At 51.7% G+C, this 12,500-nt stretch overlaps 1 protein-coding gene across 1 annotated transcript in view; it reads left to right on the forward strand.

Annotated features, from left to right (window-relative positions):
• Positions 1-12,500, forward strand: part of LOC145340520 (calpain-1 catalytic subunit-like) — a gene marked incomplete at its 3' end in the record, with an annotated part of 35,507 nt that overhangs the window by 4,994 nt on the left and 18,013 nt on the right. The window contains 1 exon segment of the mRNA XM_080184987.1: positions 9,803-10,082. Coding sequence (XP_080041113.1) covers positions 9,843-10,082 — 240 coding nt within the window.

The raw sequence follows: 12,500 nt of genomic DNA on the forward strand, positions 1-12,500 counted from the left end.
GGCAGACGGTGGAATTTGAATTCAATGAAAAAAAATCTGGGATTAAGAATCTACTGATGACCCATTGTGGGAAAAACCCATCCGGTTCCCCTTTAGGGAAGGAAATCTGCCCTCCTTACCCCGGTCTGGCCTACATGTGACTCCCAGAGCAGGCTCTCAACTGGCCCTCCAAGGGGGCAACTGGGCAATAAATGCTGGAACCAGCCAGTGACACCCGTGTCCCGGGGATGAATAGAAACATTTCGAACTCTCTTCTGTCCTCCCAAGTCCTGGAGGCATTGGAGATCTGTTGAGTCAGTGCAGTGAGACGTCTCACAACCCCAGGTTTAACTCTCTGCAGTCCTCCCAAGCCCTGGAGGCATTGAAGATCTGTTGAGTCAGCGCTGTGAGATGTCTCACAGCCCCAGGTTTAAGTCCAACCGGTTTATTTGATAGTGAGCTCACCAGCGTTTGTAAACGGTGTTCGAGAGTGGAAAGTTCTGACCAGAGAAGGACGTATAAAGACGCACAGAGTTTACAGAATACTGATGAGGATGTGTGTCTTTACAGCTAACCTGCTAACCAAGTCTTAGAGGTGCAGACGGTGTGAGTGGAGATAGGGTTAAGCACAGATTAAAGAGATGTATGTTGTCTCCAGACAGGATGTGGGTATGCCAGCGTTGGACTGGCGTAAACACAGTAAAAAGTCTGACAACACCAGGTTTTAGTCCAACCTATTTATTTGATAATATACTCACAAGCTTTCGAGGGATACCCTCTTCGTCAGGTGAATGGAGAGTTCTGGCCTCAGACAGAGCATATAAAGCACAGACAGTTTAGAGATTACTGATTAGAATGCGAATCTTTACACCTAACCTGCTGTTCAAGTCCTAAAGTGGCTAACAGTGTGAGTGGAAGGAGCACTGATCACAGTTTAAAGAGATGTGTATTGTCTCCAGACAGTACAGTAAGTGAGGTTTTGCAAACCCAGGCAAGTCACGGGGGTTACAGATAGTGCGACATGATCTTGGGTTCATGTCGCACTATCTGTAACCCCCGTGACTTGCCTGGGTTTGCAAAACCTCACTTACTGCACTGTCTGGAGACAACACACATCTCTTTAACCTGTGATCAGTGCTCCTTCCACTCACATTATCAGCCACTTCAGGTCTTGAACAGCAGGTTAGGTGTAAAGATTCGCATTCTAATCAGTAATCTCTAAACTGTCTGTGCTTTATATGCTCTGTCTGAGGTCAGTACTCTCCATTCACCTAACGAAGAGGGTGTCCCTCGAAAGCTTGTGAGTATATTATCAAATAAATAGGTTGGACTAAAACCTGGTGTTGTCAGACTTTTTACTGTCTCCAGACAGGACAGGACAGTGAGATTTTTACAAGCCTTGGGGGGGTTACAGATAGTGCGACGGGAACCCCAGATTTAGCATGGCCAATCCACCTAACCTGCACATCTTTGGACGATCTTGATATCTACCGATTTGATTTATTATTGTCACTTGTATTGGGATGCAGTGAAAAGTATTGTTCTTTGTGCGCTATACAGACAAAGCATACCATTCATAGAGTACATAGGGGAGAAGGATTTGATTTGATTTATTATTGTCACATGTATTGGGATAGAGTGAAAAGTATTGTTTCTTGCGCGCTATACAGACAAAGCATACCGTTCATAGAGTACAAAAGGGGGAAAGAATTTGAACCCCCGGATCCGATCGGGACTCGCCTCCACGTAGGAACGCCCTTTCCGAAAGCTTACTGTCAAGTCAACCAGTTGGGCTTTAACCTGGTGCGGTGAGATTTCCGACTGTGTTTACCCCCCCCCCAAGTCCGACGCCGGAATCTCCGCGTCAGGAGTCGGCACCGACGCCAGGGGGATGGAAATCCGGGAGACGCGCGCCTGTCGGAACAGAAACGTAGGGGAAAAAAACTACACGACACAGGCCATTCGGCCCACAAGGTTGTGAATGGCGGGGCAGGCTCAAAGGGCCAGATGGCCTACTCCTGCTCCTATTTCTTATCTTCTTATGAGCGTGTCCCTACCTTAGAGGTTACTAGACTAACCTCAGCTCTATCTTACTGAGGTTCGTGTACTTGTCTCTTAAAAGACCCTATTGAATCCACCTCCACCACCACCGCCACTTCCACTCACTCACCACCCTCTGAGTGAAAAACTTACCCCTGACATCTCCTCTGTACCTGCTCCCCAGCACCTTAAACCTGTGTCCCTCTCGTAGCAACCATTCCAGCCCTGGGAAATAGCCTCCGAGAATCCACCCAATCTATACCTCTTAACGTCTTATAAACCTCTATCGCTCCCCATCTTTCGTCTCTGCAAGAAAAGACCGAGCTCCCTCACTCTATCCTCATGCCTCCCCAATCCAGAACATCCTTGTAAATCTCCTCCGCACCCTCTCAATAGCCTCCACATCCTTCCTGTAGTGAGGCGACCAGAACTGCGCACAGTACTCCAAGTGGGGTCTGAGCAGGGTCTTATAAAGTTGCAGCGTTACCTCCCGATTCCTAATCTCAGTCCCTCGATCGACGAAGGCCAGACGCCACCTTAACCACCTGTGAAGCCGCTTTGAGCGTTGCTGTGAACTCGGACCCCTTCTGATCTTCCGCTCTGCCGAGGAGGGGTCCTTTGGGTTTCGTGAAGGGCTTTCGCCGTCACTTATCTGACAACTCCCACTGCAGGGCCTGAGTCAAAGTCTTAGTTCCGAACTGGAGTCCTCTCTCTGCGCGGTGAGACGGAACCGCAGTGAAAATGCTTAAGAGTTTTTGCCCAGGAGCTATCCTCGCTAATGACGATCTCCGCCTAACTGGGACTCTCCCAACAGCAGCAGGAGCGTTAAGCACTCGCGGTAGACTCTTAGGGGAGCGGGGTCACCTGGCCTCAGATTGTAAGGGTGAACATCAGAAATAGGAGCAGGAGTAGGGCCATCTAGCCCCTCGAGCCTGCCCCGCCATTCAATAAGATCATGGCTGATCTGATAGTGGATCAGTTCCACTTTCCCGCTTTCTCCCCTGTCTATCAGAAACCTATCTACCCGTGACTTAAATATATTCAGCGAGGCAGCCTCCACCACTTCAACGGGCAGAGAATTCCAGAGATTCACCACCCTTTGAGTGAAGAAGTTCCTCCTCAACTCCGTTCTAAACCGCCCCCCCTTATCTTGAGGCTGTGTCCTCTAGTCCTGCTGTCCTTTCTAAGCGGGAAGAATCTCTCTACCTCTACCCTATCCATCCCCTTCATTATCTTATACGTCTCTATAAGATCCCCCCTCATCCTTCTAAACTCCAACGAGTACAGACCCAGTCTATTCAGTCTCTCTTCATAGTCCAACCCCCTCATCTCCGGGTATCAGCCTAGTGAACCCTTGGTGAGCTAAGGGTGCCACGGGATAGCACAGTGGGTTAGCACTGCTGCCTCACAGCGCCAGGGTCCTGGGCTCGATTCCCGGCCTCGGGTCACCGTCTGTGTGTGGAGTTTGCGCATTCTCCTCGTGTCTGCGTGGGTTTCTTCCCGCAGTCCAGAGATGTGCGGGATTGGCTGTGCTAAGAAACTGCCCAGGGATGTGTCGGTTAGAGGGATTAGTGGGTATAATATGTAAGGGGTAGGGCCTGGGTAGGATTGTGTTCGGTGCAGACTCGATGGGCCGAAGGGTCTCTCTCTGTAGGGTTTCTGTGATCGTGGCTGGTCTGGTGATGGTTTCCCAAACCCCACCCTCCCCCTCCCCAACCCCTTCTCCCTCCCCGATGGCCGCTCTCCCTCTGATAAGTTCCTGGCCCCCTCTGGGGCGGTGGGAGGGAAATCCACCCCCCCCCCCCCCCCCCCCACCACCTCTCCCCCAGACATACCAACCCCAGACAGAAACAAATCCCCCCCCCCATCTCACTCTCAAACGTAGGGGTGGCGCAAGGGGTCCCTCGCGGCGCCGGGGACCCGGGGGTGGGGAGGGTTCGATTCCCGGCTCTGTGCCGAGGCTGCACGTTCTCCCCGTGTCTGCGTGGGTTTCCTCCGAAAGAAGTTAGGATGCTCAAACCCACCCCTCACCCCTCCGTGTACCCCGAGCAGGGTAAGGATCGCTCACTGTGTAACTGTACAGAGTCACTGTTTATTCAGCAGGGTAAGGATCGCTCACTGTGTAACTGTACAGAGACACTGTTTATTCAGCAGGGTAAGGATCACTCACTGTGTAACTGTACAGAGACACTGTTTATTCAGCAGGGTAAGGATCACTCACTGTGTAACTGTACAGAGACACTGTTTATTCAGCAGGGTAAGGATCACTCACTGTGTAACTGTACAGAGACACTGTTTATTCAGCAGGGTAAGGATCACTCACTGTGTAACTGTACAGAGACACTGTTTATTCAGCAGGGTAAGGATCACTCACTGTGTAACTGTACAGAGACACTGTTTATTCAGCAGGGTAAGGATCACTCACTGTGTAACTGTACAGAGACACTGTTTATTCAGCAGGGTAAGGATCACTCACTGTGTAACTGTACAGAGACACTGTTTATTCAGCAGGGTAAGGATCGCTCACTGTGTAACTGTACAGAGACACTGTTTATTCAGCAGGGTAAGGATCGCTCACTGTGTAACTGTACAGAGACACTGTTTATTCAGCAGGGTAAGGATCGCTCACTGTGTAACTGTACAGAGTCACTGTTTATTCAGCAGGGTAAGGATCACTCACTGTGTAACTGTACAGAGTCACTGTTTATTCAGCAGGGTAAGGATCACTCACTGTGTAACTGTACAGAGTCACTGTTTATTCAGCAGGGTAAGGATCACTCACTGTGTAACTGTACAGAGTCACTGTTTATTCAGCAGGGTAAGGATCACTCACTGTGTAACTGTACAGAGTCACTGTTTATTCAGCAGGGTAAGGATCACTCACTGTGTAACTGTACAGAGTCACTGTTTATTCAGCAGGGTAAGGATCTCTCACTGTGTAACTGTACAGAGTCTCTGTTTATTCAGCAGGGTAAGGATCGCTCACTGTGTAACTGTACAGAGTCACTGTTTATTCAGCAGGGTAAGGATCGCTCACTGTGTAACTGTACAGAGACACTGTTTATTCAGCAGGGTAAGGATCGCTCACTGTGTAACTGTACAGAGACACTGTTTATTCAGCAGGGTAAGGATCGCTCACTGTGTAACTGTACAGAGACACTGTTTATTCAGCAGGGTAAGGATCACTCACTGTGTAACTGTACAGAGACACTGTTTATTCAGCAGGGTAAGGATCGCTCACTGTGTAACTGTACAGAGACACTGTTTATTCAGCAGGGTAAGGATCACTCACTGTGTAACTGTGGGCGCGCATTAACACCGCAATGAAGTTACTGTGACATTCCCCCAGTCGCCACACTCCTGCCGTTTGGAATGGTACAGGCTCCAGCCAGTCTAACCGTCAGACACGGGCCCCACGCCAGGAATAAATCTCCGAACTGCGTCTACTGCAGTGGTATATAATTACTAATGTTCACCTTCATGTTTACTGTAAGCGAGCCTTACCCTGCTGAATAAACAGAGACTCTGTACAGTTACACAGTGAGTGATCCTTACCCTGCTGAATAAACAGTGACTCTGTACAGTTACACAGTGAGTGATCCTTACCCTGCTGAATAAACAGTGTCTCTGTACAGTTACACAGTGAGCGATCCTTACCCTGCTGAATAAACAGTGACTCTGTACAGTTACACAGTGAGTGATCCTTACCCTGCTGAATAAACAGTGACTCCGTACAGTTACACAGTGAGTGACCCTTACCCTGCTGAATAAACAGAGACTCTGTACAGTTACACAGTGAGTGATCCTTACACTGCTGAATAAACAGTGACTCTGTACAGTTACACAGTGAGTGATCCTTACCCTGCTGAATAAACAGTGACTCTGTGCAGTTACACAGTGAGTGATCCTTACCCTGCTGAATAAACAGTGTCTCTGTACAGTTACACAGTGAGTGATCCTTACCCTGCTGAATAAACAGTGACTCTGTACAGTTACACAGTGAGTGATCCTTACCCTGCTGAATAAACAGTGACTCTGTACAGTTACACAGTGATCGATCCTTACCCTGCTGAATAAACAGTGACTCTGTGCAGTTACACAGTGAGTGATCCTTACCCTGCTGAATAAACAGTGTCTCTGTACAGTTACACAGTGAGTGATCCTTACCCTGCTGAATAAACAGTGACTCTGTACAGTTACACAGTGAGTGATCCTTACCCTGCTGAATAAACAGTGACTCTGTACAGTTACACAGTGAGTGATCCTTACCCTGCTGAATAAACAGTGACTCTGTACAGTTACACAGTGAGCGATCCTTACCCTGCTGAATAAACAGTGACTCTGTACAGTTACACAGTGAGCGATCCTTAGCCTGCTGAATACACAGAGACTCTGTACAGTTACACAGTGAGTGATCCTTACCCTGCTGAATAAACAGTGACTCTGTACAGTTACACAGTGAGCGATCCTTACCCTGCTGAATAAACAGAGACTCTGTACAGTTACACAGTGAGCGATCCTTACCCTGCTGAATAAACAGTGACTCTGTACAGTTACACAGTGAGTGATCCTTACCCTGCTGAATAAACAGTGACTCTGTACAGTTATACAGTGAGCGATCCTTACCCTGCTGAATAAACAGTGACTCTGTACAGTTACACAGTGAGCGATCCTTAGCCTGCTGAATACACAGAGACTCTGTACAGTTACACAGTGAGTGATCCTTACCCTGCTGAATAAACAGTGACTCTGTACAGTTACACAGTGAGCGATCCTTACCCTGCTGAATAAACAGAGACTCTGTACAGTTACACAGTGAGCGATCCTTACCCTGCTGAATAAACAGTGACTCTGTACAGTTACACAGTGAGAGATCCTTACCCTGCTGAATAAACAGTGACTCTGTACAGTTACACAGTGAGCGATCCTTACCCTGCTGAATAAACAGTGACTCTGTACAGTTACACAGTGAGCGATCCTTACCCTGCTGAATAAACAGTGACTCTGTACAGTTACACAGTGAGCGATCCTTACCCTGCTGAATAAACAGTGACTCTGTACAGTTACACAGTGAGCGATCCTTACCCTGCTGAATAAACAGTGTCTCTGTACAGTTACACAGTGAGCGAGCCTTACCCTGCTGAATAAACAGTGACTCTGTACAGTTACACAGTGAGAGATCCTTACCCTGCTGAATAAACAGTGACTCTGTACAGTTACACAGTGAGCGATCCTTACCCTGCTGAATAAACAGTGACTCTGTACAGTTACACAGTGAGCGATCCTTACCCTGCTGAATAAACAGTGACTCTGTACAGTTACACAGTGAGCGATCCTTACCCTGCTGAATAAACAGTGACTCTGTACAGTTACACAGTGAGCGATCCTTACCCTGCTGAATAAACAGTGACTCTGTAGTTACACAGTGAGTGACCCTTACCCTGCTGAATAAACAGTGACTCTGTAGTTACACAATACTCCAGATGTGATCTCGCCACTGCCCCCTGTACACAATACTCCAGATGTGGACTCCAGAATTAGGGTATATCGGCCGTGCTAAATTCTCCCTCAGTGTAACCCGAACAGGAGTGTGGGCGACTAGGGGGAGGGGGGGGATTTTTGCCGTAACTTCATTGTGGTGTTAATGTAAGCCTAACTTGTGACTAATGAGTGGGGGGGGCGGGGGGCGCACGGTGGGTTGGCACTGCTGCCTCACGGCGCCAGGGACCTGGGGTTCGATTCCCAGCCTCGGCTCACCGTCTGTGCGGAGTCTGCACATCCTCCCCGTGTCTGCGTGGGTTTCCCCCCCACGTGCGGGTTGGGGGGGGGGGGGGGGGGCTAAATCCTCCCTCTGCGTAAGTCGCGCGGGGGGAATTTCGCGGTAACTTCATTGCGGCGTTAACGTAAGCCATATTTGCAGCCAATAAATAGGCTTTAACTCTGAGCCGTACCCTCACTCCCTGCGTCCGAACCATCGATGTAACGTGTTAGAAGTTGGGACCCCCCCTTCCCCGACACTGACGCACCCACTGCTCGTGAGCTACGTGTCACCTCGCTATGAGAGGGATGTGGAAGCATTGGAGAGAGTGCGGAGGAGATTTACCAGGAGGCTGCCTGGTTTGGAGGGTATGAGGAGAGGTTGAGGGAGCTGGGGCTTTTCTCTTTAGAGTGGAGGAGGATGAGAGGCGACTCAATAGAGGTTTATAAGATGATGAGGGGGGGATAGATAGAGTGGACGTTCAGAGACTATTTCCTCGGGTGGATGTAGCTGTTACTAGGGGGCGTAACTATAAGGTGGGAGATATAGGAGGGATGTCCGAGGTAGATTCTTTACTCAGAGAGTGGTTGGGGTGTGGAATGGACTGTGATAGTGGAATCGGACACTTGAGGGACTTTCAAACGGTTATTGGATAGGCTCACGGAGCACACCAGAATGATAGGGAGTGGGGATAGCTTGATCTTGGGTTCGGGCAAAGCTCGGCACAACATTGAGGGCCGAATGGCCTGTGCTGTGATGTACTGTTGTATGTTCTAACCCACATAGGCTTGGTGGGCCGAAGGGCCTGTACTGTGATGTACTGTTGTATGTTCTAACCCACATAGGCTTGGTAGGCCGAAGGGCCTGTACTGTGATGTACTGTTGTATGTTCTAACCCACATAGGCTTGGTAGGCCGAAGGGCCTGTACTGTGATGTACTGTTGTATGTTCTAACCCACATAGGCTTGGTAGGCCGAAGGGCCTGTACTGTGATGTACTGTTGTATGTTCTAACCCACATAGGCTTGGTAGGCTGAAGGGCCTGTACTGTGATGTACTGTTGTATGTTCTAACCCACATAGGCTTGGTAGGCTGAAGGGCCTGTACTGTGATGTACTGTTGTATGTTCTAACCCACATAGGCTTGGTGGGCCGAAGGGCCTGTACTGTGATGTACTGTTGTATGTTCTAACCCACATAGGCTTGGTAGGCCGAAGGGCCTGTACTATGATGTACTGTTGTATGTTCTAACCCACATAGGCTTGGTAGGCCGAAGGGCCTGTGCTGTGATGTACTGTTGTATGTTCTAACCCACATAGGCTTGGTAGGCCGAAGGGCCTGTGCTGTGATGTACTGTTGTATGTTCTAACCCACATAGGCTTGGTAGGCCGAAGGGCCTGTCTGTGATGTACTGTTGTATGTTCTAACCCACATAGGCTTGGTAGGCCGAAGGGCCTGTACTGTGATGTACTGTTGTATGTTCTAACCCACATAGGCTTGGTAGGCCGAAGGGCCTGTACTGTGATGTACTGTTGTATGTTCTAACCCACATAGGCTTGGTAGGCCGAAGGGCCTGTACTGTGATGTACTGTTGTATGTTCTAACCCACATAGGCTTGGTGGGCCGAAGGGCCTGTACTGTGATGTACTGTTGTATGTTCTAACCCACATAGGCTTGGTAGGCCGAACGGCCTGTACTGTGATGTACTGTTGTATGTTCTAACCCACATAGGCTTGGTGGGCCGAAGGGCCTGTACTGTGATGTACTGTTGTATGTTCTAACCCACATAGGCTTGGTAGGCCGAAGGGCCTGTACTGTGATGTACTGTTGTATGTTCTAACCCACATAGGCTTGGTAGGCCGAACGGCCTGTACTGTGATGTACTGTTGTATGTTCTAACCCACATAGGCTTGGTAGGCCGAACGGCCTGTACTGTGATGTACTGTTGTATGTTCTAACCCACATAGGCTTGGTGGGCCGAACGGCCTGCACTGACCTGTACTGTTCTACGTGTCCCTGTGTTTTAGGCAAATCTTTTGGCTGATCGGATAGCCGAGGCGGTGCAGGATGTACTCTGGGGTAGCAGGCCGAGTCCACAAGCAAAGGCAGAAGCAGCTGGGAGCCGGTAACCATGACCAGGCCTTTAAGTACCTGGGGCAGGACTACGAGAATCTTCGCATCGACTGCCTGTCCCGGGGCGTCCTGTTCGAGGATCCCTATTTCCCCCCCGGCCCCTCGATCATCGGCTACAAGGAGCTGGGCCCTCAGTCCTCGAAAACCTCTGGAATCAGGTGGAAAAGGCCAAAGGTGAGTGTGAGCGGGGCTGGAGAGCGTGAGCGGGGCTGGAGAGCGTGAGCGGGGCTGGAGAGCGTGAGCGGGGCTGGAGAGCGTGAGCGGGGCTGGCGAGCGTGAGCGGGGCTGGCGAGCGTGAGCAGGAGAGAGAGCGTGAGCGGGGCTGGAGAGCATGAGCGGGGCTGGCGAGCGTGAGTGGGAGAGAGAGCGTGAGCGGGGCTGGCGAGTGTGAGCGGGGCTGGCGAGTGTGAGCGGGGCTGGCGAGTGTGAGCGGGGCTGGAGAGCGTGAGCGGGGCTGGAGAGCGTGAGTGGGAGAGAGAGCGTGAGCGGGGCTGGCGAGTGTGAGCAGGAGAGAGAGCGTGAGCAGGGCTGGCGAGCGTGAGCGGGGCTGGAGAGCGTGAGCGGGAGGGCGAGCGTGAGTGGGAGAGAGAGCGTGAGCGGGGCTGGCGAGCGTGAGCGGGAGGGCGAGTGTGAGCAGGGCTGGCGAGTGTGAGCAGGAGAGTGAGTGTGAGCGGGGCGGCGAGTGTGAGCGGGGCTGGCGAGTGTGAGCGGGGCTGGCGAGTGTGAGCGGGGCTGGCGAGTGTGAGCGGGGCGGCGAGTGTGAGCAGGGCTGGCGAGTGTGAGCAGGAGAGTGAGTGTGAGCGGGGCGGCGAGTGTGAGCGGGGCTGGCGAGTGTGAGCGGGGCGGCGAGTGTGAGCGGGGCGGCGAGTGTGAGCGGGGCGGCGAGTGTGAGCGGGGCTGGCGAGTGTGAGCGGGGCGGCGAGTGTGAGCGGGGCTGGCGAGTGTGAGCGGGGCGGCGAGTGTGAGCGGGGCTGGCGAGTGTGAGCGGGGCTGGCGAGTGTGAGCGGGGCGGCGAGTGTGAGCGGGGCTGGCGAGTGTGAGCGGGGCTGGCGAGTGTGAGCGGGGCGGCGAGTGTGAGCGGGGCGGCGAGTGTGAGCGGGGCGGTGAGTGTGAAGAGGGACACGACAGATGGTTTCCGTTGTGAGACTGAGGGTAGCGGCCAGTGGGAGATAGAAGATCTTTACAAAGGGTTTCCAGTGTAATCCTGTGCGACGGCCCAGTGGGATTATCACTAGACTGTTAATCCACAAACTCAACTAATGTTCCGGGGGACCCGGGTTCGAATCCCGCCACGGCAGACGGTGGAATTTGAATTCAATAAAAAATATCTGGGATTAAGAATCTACTGATGACCCATTGTGGGAAAACCCATCCGGTTCCCTTTAGGGGAGGAAATCTGCCGTCCTTACCCCGGTCTGGCCTACATGTGACTCCCAGAGACACAACAATGTGGTTGACTCTCAACTGCCCTCCAAGGGGCAACTAGGGATGGGCAATAAATGCTGGAACCAGTCAGCGACACCCATGTCCCAGGGAATGGATAAAAAAAACACTACAAATGGCCGGCAGTGAGGGACTGAGGGACATTACAAATGGCTGCCGGTGAGGGACTGAGGGACATTACAAATGGCCGGCAGTGTGGGACTGAGGGACATTACAAATGGCCGGCAGTGAGGGACTGAGGGACATTACAAATGGCCGGCAGTGAGGGACTGAGGGACATTACAAATGGCTGCCGGTGAGGGACTGAGGGACATTACAAATGGCCGGCAGTGTGGGACTGAGGGACATTACAAATGGCTGCCGGTGAGGGACTGAGGGACATTACAAATGGCTGCCGGTGAGGGACTGAGGGACATTACAAATGGCCGGCAGTGTGGGACTGAGGGACATTACAAATGGCCGGCAGTGAGGGACTGAGGGACATTACAAATGGCCGGCAGTGAGGGACTGAGGGACATTACAAATGGCTGCCGGTGAGGGACTGAGGGACATTACAAATGGCTGCCGGTGAGGGACTGAGGGACATTACAAATGGCCGGCAGTGTGGGACTGAGGGACATTACAAATGGCCGGCAGTGAGGGACTGAGGGACATTACAAATGGCCGGCAGTGAGGGACTGAGGGACATTACAAATGGCCGGCAGTGAGGGACTGAGGGACATTACAAATGGCTGCCGGTGAGGGACTGAGGGACATTACAAATGGCTGCCGGTGAGGGACTGAGGGACATTACAAATGGCCGCCGGTGTGGGACTGAGGGACATTACAAATGGCCGGCAGTGTGGGACTGAGGGACATTACAAATGGCCGGCAGTGAGGGACCGAGGGACATTACAAATGGCCGGCAGTGAGGGACTGAGGGACATTACAAATGGCTGCCGGTGAGGGACTGAGGGACATTACAAATGGCTGCCGGTGAGGGACTGAGGGACATTACAAATGGCCGCCGGTGTGGGACTGAGGGACATTACAAATGGCCGGCAGTGTGGGACTGAGGGACATTACAAATGGCCAGCAGTGAGGGACCGAGGGACATTACAAATGGCCGGCAGTGAGGGACTGAGGGACATTACAAATGGCCGGCAGTGA

Source organism: Carcharhinus amblyrhynchos, unplaced genomic scaffold, assembly GCF_965287045.1.
Source record: "Carcharhinus amblyrhynchos unplaced genomic scaffold, sCarAmb.v2.hapA chromosome_1099, whole genome shotgun sequence".
Classification (NCBI taxonomy): domain Eukaryota; kingdom Metazoa; phylum Chordata; class Chondrichthyes; order Carcharhiniformes; family Carcharhinidae; genus Carcharhinus; species Carcharhinus amblyrhynchos.